The sequence below is a fragment of the Podarcis vaucheri genome, assembly GCF_965113315.1.
Source record: "Podarcis vaucheri genome assembly, chromosome: 17".
Taxonomy (NCBI): domain Eukaryota; kingdom Metazoa; phylum Chordata; class Lepidosauria; order Squamata; family Lacertidae; genus Podarcis; species Podarcis vaucheri.
The window spans coordinates 9,217,825-9,245,279 of NC_138755.1; the positions used below are offsets into that span (position 1 = coordinate 9,217,825).

The following is a 27,455-nucleotide window of genomic DNA, read 5'->3' on the forward strand; positions in this document are numbered from 1 at the left end:
ATATCTGGGGAAGGTGATTTCTGTGTGTTTTAGTTGATTAGAGGATTATTGAAACTTGGTCGTCACACACAAAAAATAGAATTAGGTTGAGGTACAGTTTAGCATAAGTGGTTCCCAATACACTGGACACCACAGAATCATAGAATTGTATAGTTGGGCAGGACCCCGAGGGTCATCCAGTCCATGTTTTGCAATAGGGTTTTTTTTCTATTTTGGGCTGCTAGAGCAAACACAGAAATCTTATCAGCAAGTAACACGTTTTCTCCCTATTATTCAAAAATTAAACTTTCTGAATAATTCCTTTGAGAAAGTTTTCCCTAGAAGAGGTATACAGGGAGTGGTACAGTACATAACAAACAATATATTTCACTTCTCCCTGGCTGCAAATACATAAACAACAATAATAATAATTTATTATTTGTACCCCGCCCATCTGGCTGGGTTTCCCCAGCCACTCTGGGCGGCTTCCAACAAAGATTAAAAATACATTAAAATATCACACATTAAAAACTTCCCTGAACAGGGCTGCCTTCAGATGTCTTCTAAAAGTCAAATAGTTGTTTTTCTCTTTGACATCTGGTGGGAGGGTGTTCCACAGGGCGGGTGCCACTGCCAAGAAGGCCCTCTGCCTGGTTCCCTATAGCTTTGCTTCTCGCAATGAGGAAACCACCAGAAGGCCCTCGGCACTGGACCTCAGTGTCCAGGCAGAACGATGGGGTTTTAACAAATACTCCAGGCTCATAGATTTGTAGAGTTGGAAGGGACCCTGAGGGTCATCTAGTCCAACCCCCTGCAATGCGGGAATCTTTTGTTCAACATTAGACTCAGACCCATGACCCTGAAATTAAAAGTCCCATGCTCTACCAACTAAGCTATCCCTGTGTTTTCCCTCATCTAAATATACTATGGACATGCTTTGATATATCAAAGCTGTGAATAACTTCCATATCACATCAGCAAATAATTCAAGGAAGTAATTTGGAAGTCCATAATCAAATTTCACAGAATACTAAAATGGTGAAGGCAGCAAGATGTGATCTCCAAACTATGCAAACAAAAGTTTCCACTCTTTATTTTTAACACACTGCTTCGTAGCCACAGGTGTATCTTCAGAACATCAAGGATTAGTCCATACTTGTTTAAAAGGGTTTCACATTTGTTAGCCCAATTCCGAGAAAATCTATTGGAGATTTCCTCCAATTAACGTTTTTAGACAACTTTGCATCTGGCATATGCTGTGATTTCAGGCAATACAAAAGCAGGGCGGTATGAGCTGTGGACAATATAGAAAAGAACCCAACCTCAAATCTCATCTTGACAATAGGAATGCTACATGGGAGATTCAAGTATGTGCTCTATTGAGATGTTGAATGAGTGTTGGTGGATGTCATAGATATTGGCAGTGCTTTTTTCTGGGGGGACGCATATCCCTAAACATCAACACCTCCAACTACGGGGGCAGCTATGTTCCTCTGGGCCCTGGCTCTATTCTCACTCACAGCTCCAGTCATTTCAGACCCGTAAGATGTTTATTTTATTTTTCATTTCTATTTACTAGACAGATTTTTAAGTGGGATGTGAGTATTCTTCTAAATACCAGTTGCTGGGGATCACAATTGGAGCGAATGCTATTGTGCTCAAGTGCTTCTTCCAGGCAGCTACCGTATTTTTAGCTCTATAGGACACACCGGACCATAGGATGCACCTTGTTTTAGAAGGGGAGAACAAGAAAAAAAAATCTCCCCCTCTCTGCTCAGCGCCCCTTCAGCGAAGCGGCAGGAGAAACGGAGCCCCTTCCATTTCTCCTCCTGCTTAGCTGAAGGGGTGCTGCGCAGCTCTCCCTCTCTGCTGAAGCCAGGAGAGTCTTGCTCCTGGCTTCAACGAAAGGAACCCGAAGCCTTCGGAGCGCAGTGCAAGTTCCCGCTGCGCTCCAAAATCTTCAGGCGGCTATCCCTGAAGCCTGGAGAGCAAGAGGGGTCAGTGCGCACCGACCCCTCTCACTCTTCAGGCTTCAGCGAAAGCAACACGAAGCCTCCGGAGCACAGAGGGAGCGCTCCCTCTGCGCTTCGGAGGCTTCGCGTTGCTATCGCTGAAGCCAAGGAGCCTGCAGTCGCTCCATAGAACGCACACACATTTCCCCTTCATTTTTGGAGGGGGAAAAGTGTGTCCTATAGAGCGAAAAATACGGTAGTTGGCTCTTGTGAAAACAGGATTCTGGGCTGGAGGAGCCTTTGATATGCCACAGTAGGGTTCTTCTTAATAATAATAATAATTTTATTACTTATACCCTGCCCATGTGGCTGGGTTTCCCCAGCCACTCTAGGCAGCTTCCAGCAAATATTAAAGCATAATTATTGTGGTTTGGGGTGGTTATTATGAAATTGCTGCTCTTTGTTTTCATTTTTCTTCTGGGGAATGTCATTATCAGATTGTTCCCCTGGGCTTTTTCCATTACTTTTTGGAGCAGGGCTGGTGCCAGACCTTGGAGGTGCCTTAGCACCATGCCACTGACGGGCGCCTCACCCTCACAGACAAGGCAGAGCTCTTGCCCACTACCACATGCAAAGGCAGCAAGGCCCCCTCTCCCAGGCCACCCCACCTACCAACACCCACGACAGGAAAATTGAGATGGCTGCTGCTGTGCACCATCCAGTCCTCCTTCTGGGATGACAGATCCAGTGCGTTTTTCGGGGGGGCGGACGCAGGGAGACGCATACCCCTAAACATTTTGTGAATCTAAGTTTGGCCTCATTGAGAGGCAGTATTTCAATATGAGTAGGAAAATGAGAGTACCCCTAAACAGTTTTTAAAAGGAAAAAAGCACTTAACCCTGTGCTGTTTAGTTATCCATCTTGAATGCTGGATGATTCCAGACAGGTGTTTATTGTGGGATCAGCAGGTCTCATGCATTCAACTTTTTTGCAGCATCCATACAATGCCATTATCACCAAAATGCTAGCTCATATTTTTTGCAGTTTAATCCAGATTAATTGCAGTTTAATCCAGGTGCCTTAGCACCATGCCACTGACGGGTGCCTAGCATACTGTGCTAAGGCACCTGGATTAAACTGCAATTAAACTGGATTTAACTGCAAAAAATATGAGCTAGCATTTTGGTGATAATGGCATTGTATGGATGCTGCAATCCATACAATGCCATTATCACCAAAATGCTAGCTCATATTTTTTGCAGTTTAATCCAGATTTACCCTTTCAATTAAAAGTCCATTAAAAAAAAAAACCTGTTGCCAGTTATCCATTACAGATATTTCAATAAGCCAGTTAATAATATTAAGCCCCCATCCGGAAGCACCCAAAGAAGAAAGTGTTTTTACTTTGCAACCCAATGCTATAACACTGCATTTGCTGAATTAGAAGGTAACCAGCTGGGGGAAAATACGCCACGCGACATACTTGATAAAATATGCCTTTGGATTTAAGCAGCATAACTGCACAGTATTGCATATCATCTTCTGGGTGACGTCTTTGCCTCGTTTGTCAAAACTTTCCCACCAAAATGAATGAGGCAAGGATTTCCCCCTCTGCTGCTTTTTCAAAAACTTGCCACAATGCAAATCCTACCCCAATTCACAGAAAATAAATACTGTATTGCCTTTTCTTTCCCAGATTCCTCCTCCAGATCTGTCAGTCTTTCATTGGTAAGTAACACCACAGAATTAAACCATTTCAGTAGCTTGTTATCCAAAACTCCTTATTCTGTGATGTCTAGCATGATATTAATGAACCTTGCATCCTACATAAAAGGTAAAAAGACCCCTGACCATTAGGTCCAGTCGGGACCGACTCTGGGGTTGCGGCGCTCATCTCGCCTTATTGACCGAGGGAGCCGGCGTACAGCTTCCCGGTCATGTGGCCAGCATGACTAAGCCGCTTCTGGCGAACCAGAGCAGCGCACGGAAACACGGTTTACCTTCCCGCTGGAGTGGTACCTATTTATCTACTTGCACTTTGATGTGCTTTCAAACTGCTAGGTTGGCAGGAGCAGGGACTGAGCAACGGGAGCTCACCCCGTCACAGGGATTCGAACCGCCGACCTTCTGATCGGCAAGTCCTAGGCTCTGTGGTTTAAACCACTCTGTGGTTTAATTATTATTATAACCCACAGTGCCACCCGCGTCCCACTGCATCCTACATAGGCCTAGGGTTTCTGCTGGTAGTAGCCCACTTGTAAATCTACACAGTATGCAAGTACAATGAGACATCACATGCACATACAAGGTTTGCTGTGAGGTTTTCCCATGCTATTGATTTTTAAATGTGTTTATCCCATATCAGAAGTTCAGAGCTGTTACACCAAGCTGAGAGCAGGGTCTTCTTCTTCTTCTTTTTTGGCCATCACTCTTAGCCGAGTAAGATTGTCTTCCATAAACACAGTTTTAACAGTGAGTTCGTAAGTGACTGCGGAGGCCAATCCTGGATCCACATGTCCTTCCACAGCGGGGACCTAGGTTTCCGGGTGGGAGTTAATCGCAGTGAGGGTTTGCCAAGTGTGCCTTCCTCTTAGCACATTTCTCCCTTTCATCCTGAGTTTGAGTGTCTTCAAAGCCCATGACACCTTTGGTAAAGGCTGTTCTCCAACTGGAGCGCTCGCAGGCCAGTGTTTCCCATTTATCAGTGTTTATACTACATTTTTTAAGATTTGCCTTGAGAGAGTCTTTAAACCTCTTTTGTTGACCACCAGCATTATGCTTTCCACTTTTAAGTTTGGAATAGAGTAGTTGCTTTAGAAGACGATAATTAGGCATCTGAACAACATGACTGTGGCGATCACAGTCTATTGACCCTGTGCCACCACTGCGGTTGCTTTCTTCGCTGCCACCACCCTGTTTCTCACGGGGACACACGGAGTCCAGACAGTTGTTAACATAAACAAATAATCAGGTTTATTTTAAAATGCAGGAATAAGCATATGGTTTCGGTTTATTTTTTCTCTTGTCGGTTTCTTAAATCTTAGTTCCTATCAACCTCAAACTGAATTATTCCCAACTATCTATCTAACTCCCTAACAATTCCTCTCCCTCTCTCACAATACAACTCAACCAACCCACTGCCTATTCCACCCTCTTCCTTCTCCAACACCCAAGTCTCAACTCCCAACTGACAAACCTCAACTCCCAAACCTCAACTGACTTTTCAAAACCTCCCACTCTATCTTTTACTCCCCCCTTGCATTCTCACTGGCCAATCACATCACACCCATTTTAACCCTTTCCTTGACCCATCCTAGAAGGCAAACGCCACAATGACCAGTCCAACTATGTTGGTATTTGAAATATACTCAAAGTCGCAAAGTGATTTCATGCTCTTTACTCAGCTCATAGTGGTGAGGAGGAATGAGTGAATGTCCCCTCAAAATATCTGCTTTATATACATTATTTACACAATGGGCTGCACATGATTGGCTAATTCCGGAATTCTACTGTAAGCCAATCAGGTTGTGGATTCACTTCTATCTGGAGCATGATTGGGTGGTTCCTGCTGCATTGTTCTAGGACCAATCAGACTGCTGCATTCTGAATCCTATTGTTCTAGGACCAATCAGACTGCTGCATTTTGGATCCTATTGTTCTAGGACCAATCAGACTGCTGCAGCTTGGATCCTACTCAACTCTGTACATAACAGTATTGAAGAATCATTACTTTGTCACTGGTGATCTTTACTTCTTCCAGTACACTGGCATTAGTTCGCCTGTCTTCCCAAGTGATGTGTAAAAATTTTCACAGACACCGTTGATTAACAGGGAGAGGACAGTATTCTCCCTTTGCTCCCCATTTCATTGTTGCACTAGAACAGGCACTCATCTAAAGACTTTATGAGAAGTTATAATGATAGTTATAACTGATAGTTATAATGAATAAGGCACATAGGATAACTCATGCTGCCCACCTTCTGTCTTTTGTGGTGGTGGTAAACTATGGGATACAGAGACATCCAGTGACCAAATGCTGTATTGCAATTAACAAACACCCCTCATTGTACAGGTATGCAGGGCCCATGGAGCGGGCAGAAGCAGAACAGACCCTTGCCAGTCGTTCAGATGGGACTTTCCTGGTGCGGCAGAGAATCAAGGATGCAACTGAATTTGCCATCAGCATCAAGTAATGTTATTGCTCCCCACACTAGAAAATCAGGGTAGAAAATCAGAGATTTGTATGTGCAGTACAGTGGTACCTCGGTTTTCAAATGTCTCCGTTGACAAACATTTTGGAACTCGAATGCTGTAAACCCAGAAGTAAGTGCTTTGGTTTTTGAACACACCTCGGAAGTCGAACCGGAAACATGGCTTCCGTATTGAGGCTTCCGTTTTGAGTTTTTGGTTTTTGAATGTTTCAGAATTCAAACTGTCTTCCAGAACGGATTATGTTCAAAAACCGAGGTACCACTGTATAATAAAAGGAAAGAAAGAAAGAAAACCTTGAAGCTGGCAAAGTTTAAAAAATCATACCTTTTTTAAAATAATGCACCTCCACACTAGAATCCATTGATTCAGGTTTCTTTGGAAGTTGATGCTTAAAACTAAAACTTCATCATCATCATCATCATCATCATCATTTTATTATTTATACCCTGCCCATCTGACTGGGTTGTCCCAGCCACTCTGGGCAGCTTCCAGCATATATAAAAATAAAATAAATATTAAACATTTAAAAACTTATCTATACAGGGCTGCTTTCAGCTGTCTTGTAAAAGTTGTATAGTACCTTATCTGCTTGACATCTGATGGGAGGGCGTTCCACAGGGCGGGTGCCACTACCAAGAAGGCCCTCTGCCTGGTTCTCTGTAACTTCATTTCTCACAGTAAGGGAACTGCCAGAAGGCCCTTGGAGCTGGACCTCAGTGTCTGAGCTCAATGACAGTGGTGGAGATGCTCCTTCAGTTATACAGGGCTGAGCCAAGTACTCTTTGGTGTGAGAGCCCCAGCAGAGATTTAAATACAGCATGGATATATAGGATGTTAAGACCTTTAAAATACCCCCTTCTAAGTTGCTTCCAAAGTTTCCCACTTCCCTTAGCACAGAAAGAGATCACCAGTTCAGTAAGGTAAAGAGAGTTTACTTACAAACTCTTCAGAGGTCAGATTCATGTGCTCTTCCGCACAGCAGCGAGAAAATACAGGCGGTACAACTTAGTTTCAAAATCGGTAAGAGTTTCTAAATTATTTGTATAGAGAGACAAAAATGGCTTTCTAAAGCCACACAGTCTAAGTTGGATGCTCTAGCTTAGACATTATTATGTGGTGGAAGGAAAAAGAACGAAGAGTTTGGTAGCCCTTCCTCTCAGGTAAGGCCTGTGACCTAGCTAAGCCTGGCAGGACAGCTTATTCTAGGATCCTAACCCCTTCAAGCATTAATTAGATTTAAGCATGTTGGTTATACAAGGCTGATTTATCCCAAATTATTGTGTCAATTTTTGTCCCAGCCTCTCATTAAGAAGGATTCTACAGCACACCAACAGTTGTAAATATATACGTACCAGTTCCTTGGTTTCTTCTTCACAGTTGAAGCACTGCCTTATTTCAAATGCCTAAACAAACAAACCCCTGTATTGCAAAATATGAGTCAGCAATATCAAAAGCAGCACGATGGCCAGAAACAATAACAATGTGAAAAACTTTATGGAATAGTTCAAAACAGCAAAACTAACAAACTGAAGTGTCTGAAAGTCCTTAAATGAATCATAATGCCAGACTTTACCCAGTGGAGAGCAAGCTGTGAAGTGATTACATAATCGCATGAGCACTGTTCCAGAGTATTTTTCATTATATCTATTCGAAAAAATATTGGTTAATGAAGAAATTACATATCTTTTCTACTTACAAGTGTTGAACTAATTGGCTGATGAAGAATTCAACGAAACAGTGGTTGTTATCCGGAAACACTATTCAGCAGAGTTCAGAGTTGAACATCAGAATTGGACATTTGCTGATTATTCCAAATGCCAGCATTAATTTTGACTTTGAATGAGGCAGACACCTTAGTTCTATCTCTTAGCTTAGAGCTCTTCTAAATGAGGTTACGTGACCCATTGTTGCCAATTGTCAACAATGCTGTGCAGAAATGGGAAACCATTAACCCAACTGTCGTGTGGATTTGTGTCCCTCAGGTTCAACGCTGAAGTCAAGCACATCAAAATACAGACCAAAGAGGGTTTGTATCGCATCACAGAGAAGAAAGCCTTCAAAGGACTTATAGTAAGAATTGGTTTTCCCTTCTGTCTGCACGGTAACTGTTAGAACTAAGGAGAAGAATGGGGGTCAGGGGAACAAAATGAGAGGAAGTTGGGAGGGAGAATGAAGGCAAACATATTTTTATTTCAGTTTCAGGATAGGCAGAAGTGAGATCTTTGGCAAGCACCATCAGAATAGTGATGATGGCAAAAGGCCAAACCAGGCAATGCATAGGATGGTAATTAAGAAGGTGCATGAATAGTCTCTCTACAGTTGGGGCTGTTTTGTTTAACTGAAAAGCAATCACCCAAGCTGTGATCAGAAGCAAAAGAGCACAATGCAGAGGAGCTGCTTAACCCTTCCCTTTAGGGCACATCGCCCCGCCCCTTTCCCAAGGAAAACTCATGGTTTAGCGCTGAATTGGAACAAGTGGCAATTGGGTTTCCTGCAGATTGCTTTTTGTTCCAATTCAACGCCAAAGAGTGGGTTTCCTGGGGAAAGCAGTGGGACAAAGGCAAAATCCCTCAGACCCATGCCTAGAAAGCATGAGACAAGCGAGAAACGTCTTGGACCCTTAGGGCTCATCCACACTTACCAAAATTTCCTCCACCCTTTCCAGGCACGGTTAGCTCTAACAGCTTCGGCCCTATATACCTGAAGGGGCATCTCCATCCCCTTGTTCAGCCCAGACACTGAGGTTTAGCTCCGAGGGCCTTCTGGCGGTTCCCTCATTATGGGAACTAGGCAGAGGGCCTTCTGTGTTTTTGTATATTCTGTTGGAAGCTGCCCAAAGTGGCTGGGGCAATGCAGTCAGATGGACAGGATAAAAAAAAATGTTGTTGTTGTTGTGTCTGAGCACCCTTTTGTTTTTTTGCTCTGGAGCTCTCCCCATGAAAACCGACTCTTTAAAGCTCAATTGGAGCAAATGGCAATCCATGGGAAACCCAAATTGACATTTGCTCAAACTGAGTGCGAAAGGGCAGGTTTTCATGGGATGGCGAGGGGGCGAGGGAATAAACTCATGTATGGAGCTTTCCTATGCCTGGAAAGAGTGGGGCAAAAGGTTAGTATAAATAAGCCATTAGTCTGCTTAGTATCAGCTTTTCTGAGAGAAGTTTTCTAGAAAGGGCAAGACAGGGTGAGAAAATATGGGGTGACTAGAATGTATCATCTAGTGAGTGGACAAATGAAAGGAACATATTAAATATCCCCACCTCTGCTGTCCCTGCACTCAAAATGGCAGACTGCTGAGAGGCTGTTCATACATCTTCTATGTAATCTATAGTTGAGCCCTGGGAATTAGTTTGTGGCATGTCTCGCATGTTACACAGAAGCCAAAGAACCAATTCTGAAAAGGGGAATTAGAGTTTGGGGTTCAAATAAACAGCTGAGATGTATTTCAATTGTATTCCTTTTTCCCCCTAATATTGTCCTGATATGTGCCTTGCATGTCATGTCTTTCTTTTGCAAGTGAATGGGTTAGATATGCCTTACCAGCTACACATGCTGCCTTTCCTCCTCTCCAGTGGGCATATTGTGCAAGCTTTAGGATGTTGCCTGTATGAAGAAACTCTTCTTTCTCTCTCTAGGAGCTGGTACAGTTTTACCAAGAGAACTCCCTGAAGGATTGCTTCAAGACCCTCGATACTGTGCTACAGTTCTCCTTCAAAGAGCCTGGGAACAGAACAGTGCCCAGGGCCTCTGGTGTGTGTGATCTCTACGGTTTCAAGACTCAGGGGAAGTCAGGGGGCAATAAAAAGCAAGATATAGGAAAGCAATGGAGGCTTGCTGTGCTTCTCTGGGGTTATTCTGTGGCAAGAGACACATAGGTAGAAGGTCTTCCAGACAGAGAATGCAATCAGAACTGTCCATGAGTGCAAGTTTTTTGCACCATGTACACAACACCCCCACCATTTTACATTTAATCTGGATTTCTGGTTGCAGTGGCACTCTATTATTGTTATTAACCCGCCCTTCCACCCAAAGATCTCAGAGTGTGTTGCAATATTAAAACACAGCTTGTTTTAATTGGGGGGGGGGTGTCGCATTTAATATGGCTTTCAATGGATGGTCTTGCCACATCCGTGCCTCCATTTCCTCCTCAACAGAGCAGGACCCGGCCACTGTTTTTGACAGCCCAAACTACAGTGGTACCTTGGTTCTCAAACTTAATCCATTCTGGAAATCCGTTCCAAAACCAAAGTGTTCCAAAACCAAGTTGCGCTTTCCCATAGAAAGTAATGCAAAATGGATTAATCCGTTCCAGACTTTAAAAAACAACCCCTAAAACATCAATTTAACATGATTGTTACTATCTAACGAGACCATTAATCCCTAAAATAAAAGCAATAATCAATTTACTGTACTATAAAACAAATAAGACTGTATTGTGGATGATAAAAATAAAATAAAAAATTCTGACCTGCACTGTTGATAGTCATTGTTTGGATGGGGGGCTTTTATCCATTTCCACAGTCGCACAATGAATCAGTAAGTAGCTGAACTGGGTTCCACATAGTCACAAAAGCAAATTATGGTAACTGAAAAAGCCTCAAAAACAGAAATGCAAAATAAATAGCAAAAACAAAAGCACCAAACTTCACCCATTCCGGAAGTCTGTCTGACTTCTGAAATGTTCGAAAACCAAGGCACAGCTTCTGATTGGTGCAGGCGCCCTGGAAACAATAGCCGACAGCCGCATCGGATGTTCGGCTTCCAAAAAACATTCAAAAACCATAACACTTACTTCCGGGTTTTCGCCGTTTGGGAACCAAGGTGTTTGAGTACCAAGGCGTTTGATAGCCAAGGTACCACTGTACACAAATGTGTCTTGTCTCCATTTGCCAGATGCAGAAGTGACATCAGAATTTCAACAATCTGGTTCAGAGGAGCTATTCTCTTAACACGTTTCCAGCACAAGGTCCAAACCTGTGTCAACTAGCGTGTGATGAACAATCAATTACTATTCTTTAATAGACTAGGCAATTTCCTACCTTTCTTCAGTGGTTGCCTGGCTTTCTCTGTGTTTAAATCCACCTGTCCGTCTATTGCATCTAATGGAGTTGGAGGCTGAAGAGCAGACAACATTGAGGTCAGCTGCCTGTGGCCTATGCAAAATACAAAGACTGGATCATATAACTTGTATTATTTTGCATACAGTAGTAGTGCAGTGTAGATCAAGCCTCCCATACCTTCTCAATCCTCTTTGGCTAATATGCACCTAAGGAATCTCTACATCTGTCACTCTTACCTGGCCAGAGCACTAAAGGGAAATCTTCCAGATCTCTCCGAATTCTGCTGAGAGAAATGGTTGGAGCATGCAGACTATTAAGGCCTGGAATTGATAGTGTCATGCCTGTTCATATTCTGTAGGCCAGAGCTTTCCAAACTGTGTGTCGTGACACGTTAGTGTGTCGGCTGCAGCGTGTGTCTCTCGCAAATGCTCCCCGCGCTCTTCCTGGGGCTGGAAAGGGGTTAGTTTAACCTCCCGTTTGCTAGTAAAACTGAATTGCTGTGTCGCGAAATGATGCTTGTCTAAAAAATATGTCACCCGCATGGAAAGTTTGGAAAGCTCTGCTGTGTGCATTTGTTGACCACAATCACTTTTAACTTCTACATCATGCTCACTGCCTTCCAAGTGGTGTCCAGTTTCAGGGATGTGATAAGCACCCCCTTATTGTTTCCGTGCCTAACTCTTTATTATTCCTTGACAGGCAAAAGCTGCAAGTACTTTGGTTCAGCTAAGGCTCGCTACAATTTCTGTGCAAGAGACAGGACGGAACTGTCCCTCACAGAGGGAGACATCATAAAGATTCTCAACAAGAAAGGGCAGCCAGGATGGTGGAAGGGAGAGGTCTATGGCCGGGTGAGCACCTTTATAGCCATACCACTCTGAGCTGCTTGCCTTGGAGAATGTGGTACCTTAGGAACAAACTGAGACCGATATACACCCCTCACCTCTGAAGTGAATGAATTTTGGAGCCAAAAGAAATATTGGGGACCTGTCAGGACTTTTTGCACTATTCCAATAGCACTAATGCAACTGTATAGATCATAGCTGTCAACGTTTCCCTTTTTTAAGGGAAATTCCCTTATTCCAAATAGGATTCCTTGCAAGAAAAGGGAAAAGTTGACAGCTGTGGTGTAGAGGTGGCTGCCTTCAGCCACACACACAAACACAAACACAAACACACTTTGGCCATTTTTAATCAAAGCAATGTGCAGCTAGCTACACGGGCTATTTGTCAGCTGGGAGCTGATGTGTGTGCCCCAGCTGAATTGGGACCAGGACGGGCTTCATCTCCGGAGCAAGGGTTACAGAAGGGTCAAAATGGAGGCAGAGTCTGGGTCTGGAACAAGGTAATCCATCCAACAAGCACTAGACAGAACAACATCCAGGGCCAGGAGCAGCTGAAGTTGCAGGCAGGGAGATGGTTCAAACACAGCAACAACTACAAGGGACAACTAAAGCCAGAGCAGGGGCACAAGCTCCTGGGGGTTGAACCCTTTTTGCCCCGCAGGCAGCTCATCCTGCTCCCCCCAGTGCGTGCAGCACCCCAGGCACCCATGCGGCTAGCTGCGTCACTGGGATCATCCACGAAGTCAGCAGTAGGAACTGGGAAGTAGGGAGCACAGACTGGGAACCATAGACCTGCTCAAAGCCAGAAGCAAAGGTGCAGGTCTGATGTAGATATGGTCATGGCCAAGCTGGGTCCGGATAATTCAATAAATTATTTAGGGAAGTATAGCTGTGGTGGACTCAACAGAACACTTCTGCTCCTCATTCCTCTTTTCTGTATCCATCCCTGCATGGTTCACCAGGGCACCAATACAGAAACTAGGAAGCTGCCAGTTCAAGTACCAAGTTGATTCCAGCACTGATTGAATGTGTATTAACTGAGCTGCTGATGTCTACTGGGTGAGCTTTGAGAGCCCGAGGTATGATAGGAGGAAGAGACCTCTTATCTATCTGCAGTTCTCTTCCCCCATCTCCCACATAAATGCATCCCTGCCACATCACCAGGAAACAATAATTACATAGTTCCCCAGAACATGTTGAACGGAGAAAGATGGCAGAACACTAGCCTACATTGCTGTCAGTCTATGAAATGATGTCACAGTTGGCGTTGGGGTAGCTGCTAAAAATGAAATGCCTTCAATGAGGTTACACTGTGTGTGTCAACTCAAAGCTGCTGAGGCTAGAACCTCATTTGAATGGTTAATCCCTATCATCTACCAGTAGCTGAGAGTTTGCTAGACTGGACTTGCACCAACATCAGAAAAAAATATTGTTGGCATCTTGAAGTCTGTGGCTCTCGCCCTGGGAGCATTCTCATTGCCTGATAGGGCTCTCCAATCATTCCTTATATTGATGTGCTTTCTCTACAGGTTGGCTGGTTCCCAGCAAACTACGTGGAGGAAGATTATTCAGAGTATTGCTGATGGCACACCCAGTTGGGTGCATTGAAGGATTCTTTTGCAGCACATACTGGGACAACCACAGAATCATTTTCCTGTAGCCACCGCTGTGCAAAAACTATTATTTATGAACTCTCTTTAATTCCCCTCACATTGGTTTCTGACCTTCACTGTGTGTTCTTAATGTCAAATAAACTGGGTGAGAACCTGGTTGTAACTACCAAAGAGCAAACCTCATCATCAAAATCATGTGTGAAAAAATAAAACTACAACATGAAAAGCTGCTTTTTTTTAACGCCACAATTGCTCATAGCCACAAAGATATTGTAAGCCAAGTTCCCTTTGAGTGTGTGTAATAGCTGCATAACCCAGCATGCAATTTCCACGTTTTCTGCATGGTATCCTTGATCTGGAACAAATGTGTTTGGAAACTGCCAACACTCAAATGTAGTCTCCCTAGACCCTTCTTCACTATTGTTATTCTTCATTATTTTAATACTGCCCACACAAAAAAACCATGTAATTTTTCAGGCAGATGCCTTGGTGGTAGTAGCAGCTTCCATCTGAGGCTCTGGATCACTGCTCTGCTCCTTGGCCCTTCTAGACTCTCTGGTCTTTCTAGACTGCTCCTTCTAGACTCTCTGGTCTTTCTCTAGAAGGTATCAGTGAAGTCTTGGGACCACCAGGCTTCTACTTCTAGTGGGAAACCAGTTGCCTGGGCGAAGGCAACAAAAAGGGTCTGCGTGTGCATTCAAAGTTGTCAAAAGCATGTCAACACATAACACTTGAGCCACAGAACTTAGGTTGAGATTTTTGACTATAATATTCAACACCAACAGGATAAATTTGGAAATACAGTGGTACCTTGGTTTCGGAACATCTCCATTGATTAACATTTCGGTTTAGAAATGGCATAAACCTGGAAGTAAATGCTTCGGTTTTCGAACATGCCTCAGAAGTCCAACATGCCATGCGGCTTCCGCTAAGTGCAAGATCCTGAGGCCTAGCTGTTGGCTATTGAGTTTTCGGTTTTCAAATGTTTCAGAACTTGAATGGTCTTCCAGTACGGATTATGTTCAAAAACTGAGGTACCACTGTAACTGTTAAAAACAAAAAGACAAATTCCCTTCTATTTTTTCCTGCCTGTTCTAACTAGCCATAGTCAACTAGCTGATGCTTCTTTAAAAACTTAATAGGCTGCCCAAATTTTTTTTGGGGGGGTTTCCCTAGAGCTGGGTGATATCTAGCTGGAAGCTGCCCAGAGTGGCTGGGGCAACCGAGTCAGATGGGCAGAGTACCAATAAATTATTATTATTATTATGCATCATAATGTATCACCAGCTAAATATCGTGATATACCGATATATTATGATGTCTGAAATAAGGATGGAGCTATGTAGAGGCACTGGATGGCTTCACAGTTTTCCCCACATTGTGATTTTTGCGTAGCAAGTACACACACTCACACTAGGGATAGCAACGTATCAATACATTGTTACAAATCAGTTTGTAGGCCACATTGCGGTCCCTGTTTCATAATATTCAACATGGTGATATATCGTGAATCACAGTGTGTGTGTGTGTGCTATGTAAAAATTCGCAATGTGAGAAAAACCGTGAAGCCAGTCATCACGCCTCATGATTCCTTCTGTCCCTGTTGATCTGTACTATAAAATGGCAGTTGTAACAATATGTTAAAGGTAAGTAAAAACGTATCAGTTTTAGACCCCTAAGTAGTAGCAGTTTCCAGGACATTACCCTGTTTACATAGTTACATCTTTATTTCAGACAACATGATACTGTGGGACCTTGGTTCTCGAACGGCTTAGTTGTTGAACAAATCGGCTCCCGAATGCCGCAAACCCAGAAGTATGTATTCTGGTTTGCGAACGCTTTTCGAAAGCCAAACGTCCAACGTGGCTTCCAATTGAGTGAAGGAAGCTCCTACAGCCAATCAGAAGCCGCGCCGTGGTTTTCGAATGGTTTCGGGAGTCGAATGGACGACTGAAACAGATTAAGTTCGAGAATCAAGGTTCCACTGTATACTGGTGATGTTTAGCTGGTGATATATCACAATGTTGAAAGCCAGACATTCCTCAGCCCTAATACACATCATGATTCGTGATATATTGCCAGGTCAAAAGTTATGAAATTATATCATAATACAGACTTCAAACTGGTTTTGGATTGTCCTTGTTTTTCCCTAGACTAGCATTTATATACCATTAAGACAAAACAAAAAAATGCATTAGTTATCATTAGATCTGATCTCTTAGGGCTCGTTCACACTTCTGTTTGCGCTGAATTGGAGCAAACATCATTTGGGGAAAACTGCTCAGACCCCTGCCTAGAAAACACGGGACAAGCAGAAAACCTCTCAGACCTGTGCTTTGTATACACAGGGCAAGCGAAGTGTCAATGAGCCCTTACCTAATACAGTGGTACCTCGGGTTAAGAACTTAATTCGTTCTGTAGGTCCGTTCTTAACCTGAAACTGTTCTTAACCTGAGGTACCACTTTAGCTAATGGGGCCTCCCGCTGCCAGCGCACAATTTCTGTTCTCATCCTGAAGCAAAGTTCTTAACCCAAAGTACTATTTCTGAGTTAGCAGAGTCTGTAACCTGAAGCATCTGTAACCTGAAGAGTCTGCAACCCTAGGTCCCACTGTAAAGGTTTTTGCTCCTATGGTAAAGGAATGGTGCTACCTAAATTGCCCTCTCTAAAGTATCAAGTATTAAGATTTTTGAATATTTGGAAGCAGATTTTGGAAGACTATTCAGCCTCAGCATCCTATCTAAATTAAACTGATAAGCCATTTAATTTATGTCCACACAACAAATAACTAAAGGCAACTTAGTTCTAACTCTAAAAACTAAATCTAAATATATATATTTTAAATATTTAGGAACAAGGAAATAAAAAACACAAGGAAACCATGTAACACCTTCTGCCAGCTCCAACTGTCAGCTAGAAAGGAGCAGATTCAGTTACTGTGATGACCTCATTTACCAACCAGCATTGTTGTGTAATCATGACCTCATAGAGAAAAGGGAGAAGAAACATGATTGGCTGAGTAGATGCTGCTGCTTCTTAAAGGGAAGAGTAAAGGTAAAGGGGCCCCTGACCATTAGGTCCAGTCGTGGCCGACTCTGGGGTTGTGGCGCTCATCTCGCTTTCTTGGCCGAGGCAGCCAGTGTACAGCTTCCGGGTCATGTGGCCAGCATGACTAAGCCACTTCTGGCAAACCAGAGCAGCGCACGGAAACGCCGTTTACCTTCCCGCTGGAGCGGTACCTATTTATCTACTTGCACTTTGACGTGCTTTCGAACTGCTAGGTTGGCAGGAGCAGGGACCGAGCAACGGGAACTTACCCTGTCACAGGGATTCGAACTGCCGACCTTCTGATCAGCAAGTCCTAGGCTCTGTGGTTTAACCCACAGCGTCACCCGCGTCCTGTCAAAGGGAAGAATACTAAGCTTCAAAATTCACAGGGTGATATTTGAAACAAATCTTAAACGACTTTGTGTTTGCTTCCTAAAGATCAAACTTTATTCCATTTTTCTTGCCTGGTAGGCTAGTGGCAGTACTAGCCATAGTCAATCCAGCTGATTGTTCTTTACAAACTTGTCAAAATGCCCAACATTTTTGGTGGTTTCCCCCTCAAACTAGCATTTACATACCAACATTACAAAGAAAAAAAATGATACATATGTCATTTGAGCTGTTCTCTTACCTGATAAAGAACTTTGCCCACATAGTAACAGAATAAACTACTTGCAACATCCTATCTAACCTAAACTTTTAAAATCCTAAATAATTGGGAAAACTCTAAACCTAAATGCAATACATAAATATTTTTTAAAAGTAGTAACTTTGGGACAATAAAAAATTAACAAATCAAGAAAACTACTAACTTCTCCTTCCAGCTGTGGCAAAAATGAGCACATTCATTTACAGTACCTGCCTCATCTACCTACTAGCATTGTTTAGCAAGCATGACCTCAGAGGACAGACAGAGGGGAAAGGTGATTGGCTGAGCAGATGCAGCTGTTTAGAGAAGCTTTGCACAACCTTTATATGATCATATCTCAATATCAGCCTCTTAGGAGGCTCAGCGGAAATTTCAATCGGGGGGGGGGGGAGAGATTGGCAACTGACCAGATAAAACCTGCCTGGCCTGCTTTTGTACCCTTAAAAGAAATGGATCTGCAGAAATATTCAAGTGAATCTTCTTCCTGGGATGGATCTGCTCACTGGTGGAGCTTAATCTTCTGTTCAGTGCAAAGCTACAAGATTCACAAAGTGGCAGTTCTAAGCAAAGTTCTGTGAAAATGAAAACTGATCACTTTTCATGTTAGTTTTTAATGTAACCAATACACTCCTTAAAGGATTTCCTTATAGAAATTGTTGCTAGTCATTGGAAACAAATGTGGCATTGCCAAACAACCTTCCTAAGGTCTGCTATACAGTGGTACCTCAGGTTAAGTACTTAATTAGTTCCGGAGGTCTGTTCTTAACCTGAAACTGTTCTTAACCTGAAGCATCACTTTAGCAAATGGAGCCTCCCGCTGCTGCCACGCCGCCAGAGCAAGATTTCTGTTCTCATCCTGAAGCAAAGTTCTTAACCTGAAGCACTATTTCTGGGTTAACGGAGTCTGTAACCTGAAGCGTATGTAACCTGAAGCGTAGGTAACCTGAGGTACCACTGTACAGTACTTTTCTGCATTCTTCCAACAATTTGCTGTAATAGATTATCAATTTCTTCCAAATAATTTGAAAATAAGGCATAACGGAAGTAATCGAGTAGCTCTGGGTATACCACCTTTGATGCCAATATTTATTACCCAAATTTTATAAGGCAATGGTTTGTCTACCGGACTCATCTCGCTTTCTTGGCTGAGGGAGCCAGTGTACAGCTTCCAGGTGATGTAGCCAACATGACTAAGCCGCTTCTGGCGAACCAGAGCAGCTCATGGAAACACCGTTTACCTTCCCGCCTATTTACCTTACCTATTTATCTACTTGCACTTCATGCTTTCAAAATGCTAGGTTGGCAGGAGCTGGGACAGAGCAATGGGAGGCTCACCCTGTCACAGGGATTTGAACCGCCGACCTTCTGATTCAGCAACTTCTCTTTCCAGTCTATTTCTGAAATTCTTTTGTAATAAGACAGCTACTTTGAGATCTTGTATAGAATGTCCTGGGAGACTGAAGTGTTCTCCTACTGGTTTCTCTGTCTTGTGATTCCTGATGTCAAATTTATGTCCATTTATCCTTTGGTGTAGGGTTTGTCCTGTTTGTCCAATATAGAGAGCTGAAGGGCACCTTTGGCATTGGATGGCATACACAATGTTAGAAGATGAGCAATTAAATAGTCCTGAGATGATATGTTTGATGTTGTTGGGGCCAGTAATGGTGTTGTGTATGTGGCAGCAATAATTAATTAATTAATTAATAATAAAACCGTTCTTGTTTGGGCAAGCCTAAACATGTGCTTAATAAATGTTGTGGGGTGTTTTTTTAATTAAAAAAACTGCAATCAAGCGGCACATCAATTTTAATGGAATGATGAAATGAAACTGCTTTTTGTGGGCTGCTCTTAAGGGGCCTCTTTTTTGGAGGCTAAAAGGCGGGGTACAAATACTGCTAAACAAAAAAACTATTTAAAAGCGCCTCCCCCACCCCTTCTCGTGTGTGTTTGTGTGTGTGTGTGTGTGAAGCTTGCCCTGTTGCTTCTCACAGGGTTTACGTGTGCTTGAAAATAATGTGGCATGTGTAAAGGAACTAAAGGAGAACGTGGGAAAACATACTCTCCCTCCCCCCCCCCGCGCCTCAAACAATCTCAGCCGCAGTGGCGGCACTATTGCGCACGCGCACCATCAGCCAACGCCGGCTTCTGTGCGCGTGTTGGGGGAAGGGAAGAGAGAGCCCCGCGCGCGACTTTGCCCTGGAGAAGCGCGCGCCCGTCGCTTTGCCTTGCCTCTCCCCTCCCTCTGACAAAGGAGCGCGAAACCTTCTCCTTCCGCCGCTTACATTGGCTGAAGCGGGCATGAAGGGGTGGGGCTTTTCCCCCCCAGAGTCAGAAAGCCCGCCTTCCGAAAGATGCTCGGCTGTGATACGATGCCGAAGCTGTCCCTTGTATCCCTCCCACCCACCCCCGCTCTGCTACGCCGACGCTCTCTAGTTCTTATTCAACCGGCGGAGGGGGGGGGGAGGCGGGAACACAACAATGCGACGTCTCCCTATTAGCCAGCCGGCGACTGAAGGAGGGGACTTTTTTTCCCTCTTCCCCTGATTGGCTTTGCCAGGCGGAGACAGCTCTCTTCCCATTGGCTTGGAAGGCCGGTTCTGCCGAGAGGGAGCACGCGCGTGTCCCAATGGGCGCGCGCGCGCACGCAGGCACGCACGCGGGCGAGAAACCTGTTCTGCCTGTTGGGTGAGCGAGCGCGGCCGAGCGCCTTCTTGGTTAGCGCTCCCTCAGTCGGGGACGCGCGGCAGAGGGGCGGTGGGGGAGGGGAGCGAGAGCATCTTTCTCTCACACGCGCGGCGGTAGCGGCGGCTCCAGCTCCTCCTTTGTTCGCCTCCACACACCCCACCTCGCCCGCTCTGAGAGATACCGGGCCGCCCGGCTGGCGGGGGCCGGCACGGTAAGGGGTGGGGTCGGGTCGGGGGGGGATGTGGGGGCTGAGGGAGGGTTGGCCGCGCACGCGCGCGGATGGATGGATGAATGGATGAAAGAAATGAACGAGGAGGGAGGGGGTCGTGAGGAGGGGGCCGCGGGGGGAGGAGATGACCTTCGGAGCGTCGTGTGTGGTCGGAGTGGGGGGGCGCCGATATTTCGCCTCACCTGCCGCGCGGGTGGGGGTGGGGGGGTCGGCGGAATTGAGGGTAAGCGGATAAAGGCGTGCGCCCGCGTCTCCGCCTCCTCCTCGCACACCCCCACCCGCAGCATCCTTCCTTTCTTCATGTTCTCCCCCACCCACCGCAAAGGGCCCCCTCCCAGCATTTCGCACCCCAATCTCAGCATCGATTTTGGCGTGTTGTTTCATAGATATAGTTAACGTCCTTAAAAAAAAAAAATCAGGATGAGGATGTGGGGCAGTTTCCAGCCATCCAGGTCTTTAAGTCCATTCATTCATTCATTCATTTATTATCACACCTACATTTTGTCCGCTCTTGACCTGCCTAAACCCATCGACTTCCCTAGAGCTGTAATAGGTAACTGTTAAAAATCCCCCCCCCAAGAGAAATGCATGTGGATGGATTTGCAACCGGTTTGGAATAAATAATGTATTGTGAATGCATTGACGGTCAGTTCTCCCCCACCGGTACAGTATTAGCAACATTTAAGTGTTATGTTAACATTTCAGGATAATAGTTGATAGGTATGATTTATATTGTACTATGTAGCAGCCTAAATGAGAATAAAAATTCTATTATGTCGATATTATATTAAAGCCACCCATACACAACCGAAAACCAGTTCTAATGGGCCTAATATTGGCCACCAGCAGCCCAGTATTATTCCCCACTCACCCTCCTGCACCCACCAGCCCAACACCTTCACTTGCCATTTTTGCTTCCACTTCTATAATCCAGTGCCTCCTGCTTCAACATCTCCAGGGACAGTGCTTACTCTTCTTCTTGTTGTTATTTATTTGTACCCTGCCTTTTTCCCTGACAGGGACTCAAGACAGCTTACAGATAAAATAGGAACAACTAAAAACATAGGGGAGAACGATAGAACCATAGAATTTTAGAGTTGGAAGGGACCCTGAGGGTCGTCTAGTCCACTCATCCGCAATGCAGGAATTTGCAGCTGTTCTAATAATTAAAAAAAACCAATTAAACAGTAATAGAATTAAACTATATCTATAAAGCTCTCTCTCGATATATGATCTATTAAAAACATACAGGTAATTACAATAAAAGCATCACAGCACCAGCCCTTTCATTAAAAGCAGTCAGTTCCAGAAAGCCTGTTGGAACAAGAAAGTCTTCACCTGCTTGCAAAAGTACAGCAAGAAGGGAGCCAGTCTAACTTCTCTAGAGAGGGAGTTCCAAAGTCAGAGCAGCCATGGAGAAGGCCGATCACTTGCTCCTCCACTTACCATCAGCAGGTCTCTGTAGCATTCTTCTCTGTAGTAGAAGAATAGCCAATTTCTAATGGATTACCCAGTATCAACTGGTTGCTGGGATTGCTGTGAATTGTGTTGGACTAGTGTGGCTTGGTCTGATCCAGCCCTTAAACAAGTGTGCATATTCAGGATTGTTTGAAACACCTTTCATTTATGCTGTAACTGTTAAAAGGACCTGCATGCATATACCCTTATACATAACAAGCATAAGAGGAACATGAGAATTTTAGTTTTGCTGCATAAAGTAGAGACGTTACAGGACTCTTCCCCGACCCTGTTGTGCACTATAACATGCCTCTAGCTACCTCCTTCATACACTTCCTTATTCCCAAGGACTGAAAGATGCATCCCTCCAACATGACCTTTTCTCCAGCTACCCCTAATGCTACTCCTTCATTATTCCTTGTGGTTTCTTGTACAATAGCAGTATTTTCTCATGTTCTTCCCACAATTTTTGAAGGTATTGGTCAAGATATTTAGTATTTTTATTGATTTTTTTTAAAAATGTAAACTGCCCTGAATCTTTCATGTGTGTGAATGAGAGAGAGAGAATGGTAAATAAATTTATTAAATAAAGGGGTGACCCATCTCCAGGCTCCTATAGCCAGCTAGGGATGGAGGCTCTTTCTGTCCTGCCCTCCTAGTTCTCTTCACTCCTTTGCATATTCCTCTTCTTTTATTCTTCTCCCTTTATGGCTTGCTTGCCCCTTGTTTACTCTCCTCCAGTCCCCTCTGTCCTTTGGTTTTTCTGGAAGCCTTGAATAAAATAGGAATGTCATCAAGGCAGTGGAATCTCTCTCTGGAGGTTCTTAGAGGTATCTTTTCCTGTTCTCTTTTTTCTTCTTGTTTCTTTTTAAGCTGTTGTCTTATTTTATTGTGAAAAACTTCATTTAAAAAATAAATAAATAAATGGCATAAGCCTCCCTCATCCTGGTTTAATATTCCTAGAAGTGCTGCTCAGAGTAAGTTCTCCATTCCAGAGTCCATTGCAAATTGCAAAGTACTCAGTATGTTTATACAGTGTGTGAATTTGTGTGACTATCTGTCACTTTCTCTGTCTTGTGCTTCGATTATGACGGACTGATGGTGCTTTCAGTCTCTCTGGACATCCAACATGTCATGAGAATGCCATTCTTTGCCCTGCCAAAGTCCTTGTTATGTGCAGTAAGCTAGGCTATTTTCCACTGCACAGTGGAGCAAAAGGGAAGTTTGTGCTGTTGTTCTTTGGATGACAGCATGATAGGTATGACAGGCCCCTTACTCAGCTACAGCATTTGCTTAGTCTGGCCACCTTCTGGAGCCAGCCATTGACACATCCAGCATTTTCTCAAGGAACCTAGGAAATTGAGCTCCACATCCTTCTCTCTTCACAGATGCACTCCCCTTCTGAACCACAAGCATTCTTCCCATTACTCCGGACTCTCCTCACAGACAGTGCCCTTTTCCTTTCAGCCTCTCCCACATGCTCACTGCTCTTTCCCACCCTGCTTTAGTTGGGGAAGTTGCATTTCTATTATTGCTTGTGCCATTCACCAACCCACCCACACCATTTCCTTTGCTCCTTCAGTGTCTCTCCTTGCCACTTTACCCAAGGGTCACAGTTACCCATTACCTTTTTGAAATGTTTTCTTTGTCAACAGCACAACCACTCTTTCGCTCCTCTTTTTTTGGCAGAATTCTCCAGAAAATTGAAATATTTGCCTGGCTGAGATAATTGGGGCTCAGAAATAATACATAATAATACTGAATGCATTCATCCATAGCACTGATTCATTGGTTTAGCTTTATGAGGAGCGAGCCTTGTGTTTGCTTCCCTTCTCCAGTGCAGCTGTGAAGAGACACTAAAAGCATTTTCTCCCATTTTGGACTAACTGTAGCTTGTGACATCCAAACCCAGAAATATTGCAGTTAGTCTTAACTGCTTAGATGAAACAAGCCAACATCAAACCATGATTTATCAAGCTGCTTGTTTTTACTAGCCGTAGTTGACATTAACTACAGTTTGTAATTCATATGCAATGCTATACCATGGAAGCTTCCAATCTTGCAGTCGTGTTGGAGGAGGGGTTAGTAAGCAAGTCCTAGGCTTGGTTCACCCCATCCTTGTAACCTAAAACTTTGGTTTAGCATTAGGTGTGAAGCAGGCCATTGTATAAACTGCAAAACAGATGTCACATGTACGTGGCTCCAGTGTTAGAAATTCAGATATATAAGCTAGGTGCCTAATGGCTCCTTAAACCAAGTTTACAGTCACTAAAACAGAATGTATAGTTGCCATTTTTGGGCAAGACAGTTTTAAAGTATGCAGCCTGGGATTCATTTTGGACTCACGGCTCTCCATGGAGCCACAGGTTACCGTATTTTTTGCTCTATAAGACTCACTTTTTCCCTCCAAAAAAGTAAGGGGAAATGTGTGTGCGTCTTATGGAGCGAATGCGGGCTGCGCAGGTATCCCAGAAGCAAGAACATCAAGAGGGATTGCTGCTTTCACTCTTGCTGTTCTGGCTTCTGAGATTCAGAATATTTTTTTTCTTGTTTTCCTCCTCCAAAAACTAGGTGCGTCTTATAGAGCGTAAAATACGGTAGTTCTGTGTCCAGGGCAGCTGTCTACCAGCTCCATCTGGTACGCTGGCTGAGACCCTGCCTGCCCACAGACTGTCTCACCAGAGTGAGGCATGCTCTGATTATCTGCCGCTTGGACTATTGCAAAGCGCTCTATGTGGGGCTACCTTTGAAGATGACCCGGAAACTACAATTAATCCAGAAAGTGGCAGCTAGACTGGTGACTGGAAGTGGCTGCCAAGACCATATAACACCAGTCCTGAAAGACCTGCATTGGCTCCCAGTACATTTCCGAGCACAATTCAAAGTGTTGGTGCTGACCTTAAAGCCCTAAACGACCTCGGCCCAGTATACCTGAAGGAGCGTCTCCACCCCCATCATTCAACCCAGACACTGAGGTCCAGCTCCGAGGGCCTTATGGCGGTTCCCTCCCTGTGAGAAGTGAAGTTACAGGGAATCAGGCAGAGGGCCTTCTCAGTATTGACACCCGCTCTGTGGAATGCCTTCCCTTCAGATGTCAAGGAAATAAACAACTATCTGACTTTTAGAAGACATCTCAAGGCAGCCCTGTTTAGGGAAGTTTTTAATATTTGAAGTTTTTTTCCTGTTTTTAGTGTTCTGTTGGTAGCCGCCCAGAGTGGCTGGGGAAACCCAGCCAGATGGGTGAGGTATAAATAATGAAATAATAATAATAATAATAATAATAATAATTCAAATGATGGACTGGCTGTGCTTGATTTTTAGTTAAACATCTGGCTAGTTCAGATGACAACCTTGAGCTAGGTTAAGAACTTTGAAAATGTAAAGAAGAAAAGTCACTTGATCCAGGGATAGTCCACACATATATTGGCCTATTCCTACCTCTTTTTCTTAGTGGTGACTGCTCCTGCTCAGGCTGCACAAAAAGCATTTTGGTTCCAGAAATCCAATCCAATTGTTCAGATAAAATATAACTGATAGAATTCTACAGTGTGGGGTATTAGTGTGTTAAAACAGTCCAAATCCAATGGTCCCCAGGAATGCAGCTCCTGATGGTGGAGATGCCAGGCACAATCCTGATGCCCAGGCATCTTCACTTGGTCACAACTGGTTGAAAACCAGGTGCAAAATGCGCCTGGCTAATTTTGAACACTGCTTGGCACATTTAGAAGAATGATAGCAGTGTTAGAATCTCAGATATATTAGCTAATCTTCAAATGCCACCTTAAACCTACAGTTGCCACAATGAAATGCCTAGGCACCCTTTTTGCCGTGGAGTTTCTTATTATTTGTTTTAACGGGGGAAAATATCAAAGCAGCTTACAACATATAAAACAATCCAGAATAAAACAAAATCAATCTTCAAGGAAAATATTTCAGATCCTTCTCTAAGTGACATTTTGCTTTGCCCATATTAATTTGCCTACTGAATTTAGATAGCTGACCCATAAGAGAAGTACTCAAGCAAGCCAGTGGGGTTTAGTAGCTAGAGTGTCGGACTAGGATCAAATCCTCACTCAGTCATGAAACTTTGCTGAGTGATCTTAGGCCAGTTACAGCCTCTAAACCTACCTCATAGGCTCATTGTAGGGATTAACTGAGGAGGAGATGAACCATGTACTCTACTACCTAGAGGAAAGGGTGGGATATAAATGCAATGAATAAGCTCTTCTGCTTACCTGCTTAAGAAAGCTAGAGGAGCCAATCAGATGGAGATGTCAGTTCCCACCCCGGCATCCAGGCATCTCCATTCACACACCAGTCGCAAAATGTGGCTGGCAAATTTTGAGAACTTAATTCGATTTGATTCTGGCATTTTAATTCTCTTGTTTATTTTATTTATATTTTAATGCTGTATTATTGTTTTAACATGCAATTTTGAGCTGCCTTGGGGGCTCATATAAGGCTAAGAGGCAGAATATAAATTATTTGATAAATAAATATTTGAATTTAGGCCTCCTTTGGTACAAGTGAATATGTTTATGTCTTCCTTTTCAAAACTGTAACAGAAGCATTACTCTTATTACATTTATGCATAGTGCAGTGTAGGAGTGGGGAGCACATTTTATGGCAATGGGCTTGTTTTAATGTGTTGTAAACTGTTTTGAGATTTTTTTCTCTTTAAAATATAAAGTGGTCTAGAAATGAAATGAATAAGAAGAAACTCCAATAAGGAACAGCTAGACATTCCATTGTGGCGACTGTAACCTAGGTTTAAGGAGCCATTTGGCGATTACCGTATTTTTTGCTCTATAAGACTCACTTTTTCCTTCCTAAAAAGTAAGGGGAAATGTGTGTGTGTCTTACGGAGCAAATGAAGGCTGTGCAGCTATCCTAGAAGCCAGAACAGCAAGAGGGATTGCTGCTTTCGCTGCACAGCAATCCCTCTTGCTGTTCTGGCTTCTGGGATTCAGAATATTTTTTTCTTGTTTTCCTTCAAAAACTAGGTGCGTCTTATAGAGCAAAAAATACGGTAGCTTATATATCGTGGGTGGCACTGTGGTCTAATCCACTGAGCCTCTTGGGCTTGCCGATTGGAAGGTCGGCGGTTCGAATCCCTGTGATGGGGTGAGCTCCCATTGCTCGGTCCCTGCTCCTGCCAACCTAGCAGTTCGAAAGCACATCAAAGTGCAAGTAGATAAATAGGTACCGCTCCGGCGGAAAGGTAAATGGCGTTTCCGTGCACTGCTCTGGTTTCGCCAGAAGCGGCTTAGTCATGCTGGCCACATGACCCAGAAAAACTGTCTGTGGGCAAAAGTCGGCTCCCTCGGCCAGTAAAGCCAGATGAGCGCCACAACCTCATTCACGACTGGACTTAACTGTCAGGGGTCCATTTACCTTTTATATATCTGAGTTTTTAACACGGACTCAAATATAACAGCAAGGGAGGGGCTTAAATCAACCTTAACAGCTTGTGTAAAAAAGGTGTGAGTGGGGGCTTAAGAGAGCTCCAAAAAGCTAACAGATTTATTAAAGTTCTGTTCTAGTTCTCACCCATCTGAACTTCCAGTGACAATGGCAGATGAATCTTTTAAATAAAGTCGCATGTTTACCATAGAAAGCATTCTATTACTGTGTTAAGTGTTTAAGGACTGTCATCCTAGAAACACATAACTAGAAGTCCCATTGAATTCTTAAGTATTCTTTTGAACTATAGGTGAGGATATTA

At 43.8% G+C, this 27,455-nt stretch overlaps 2 protein-coding genes and 1 long non-coding RNA gene across 18 annotated transcripts in view; 2 read left to right on the forward strand and 1 right to left on the reverse strand.

Annotated features, from left to right (window-relative positions):
- The window catches only part of VAV1 (vav guanine nucleotide exchange factor 1), a 64,931-nt gene extending 51,044 nt beyond the window's left edge, over window positions 1-13,887 (forward strand). For 4 of the 7 annotated variants that reach the window (XM_082205405.1, XM_082205404.1, XM_082205408.1 and 1 more), the window contains 7 exons: window positions 1,248-1,346; window positions 3,628-3,659; window positions 6,004-6,120; window positions 8,126-8,213; window positions 9,779-9,893; window positions 11,903-12,054; window positions 13,578-13,887. In XM_082205405.1, coding sequence (XP_082061531.1) covers window positions 1,248-1,346; window positions 3,628-3,659; window positions 6,004-6,120; window positions 8,126-8,213; window positions 9,779-9,893; window positions 11,903-12,054; window positions 13,578-13,631 — 657 coding nt within the window. In that variant the 3' untranslated portion in view covers window positions 13,632-13,887. Of the gene's footprint in view, window positions 1-1,247; window positions 1,347-3,627; window positions 3,660-6,003; window positions 6,121-8,125; window positions 8,214-8,339; window positions 8,440-9,778; window positions 9,894-11,902; window positions 12,055-13,577 lie in introns of those variants that run through there. The other 3 variants (XM_082205407.1, XM_082205406.1, XR_014214989.1) reach the window with 2 other exon arrangements.
- On the reverse strand, window positions 184-16,706 carry LOC309522348. The gene is made up of 4 exons (XR_014215057.1): window positions 16,552-16,706; window positions 11,381-11,483; window positions 11,183-11,296; window positions 184-1,273 (listed from the first exon to the last, which is right to left on the reverse strand). It is a non-coding gene; the product is annotated as an uncharacterized lncRNA (long non-coding RNA).
- A 3,276-nt stretch (window positions 16,707-19,982) lies between these two features.
- The window catches only part of SMARCA4 (SWI/SNF related BAF chromatin remodeling complex subunit ATPase 4), a 65,737-nt gene continuing 58,264 nt past the window's right edge, over window positions 19,983-27,455 (forward strand). For 9 of the 10 annotated variants that reach the window (XM_082205760.1, XM_082205765.1, XM_082205766.1 and 6 more), the window contains exon 1: window positions 20,050-20,254. The gene's annotated coding sequence lies outside the window, so the exon portion shown is untranslated. The other variant, XM_082205763.1, reaches the window with a different exon arrangement.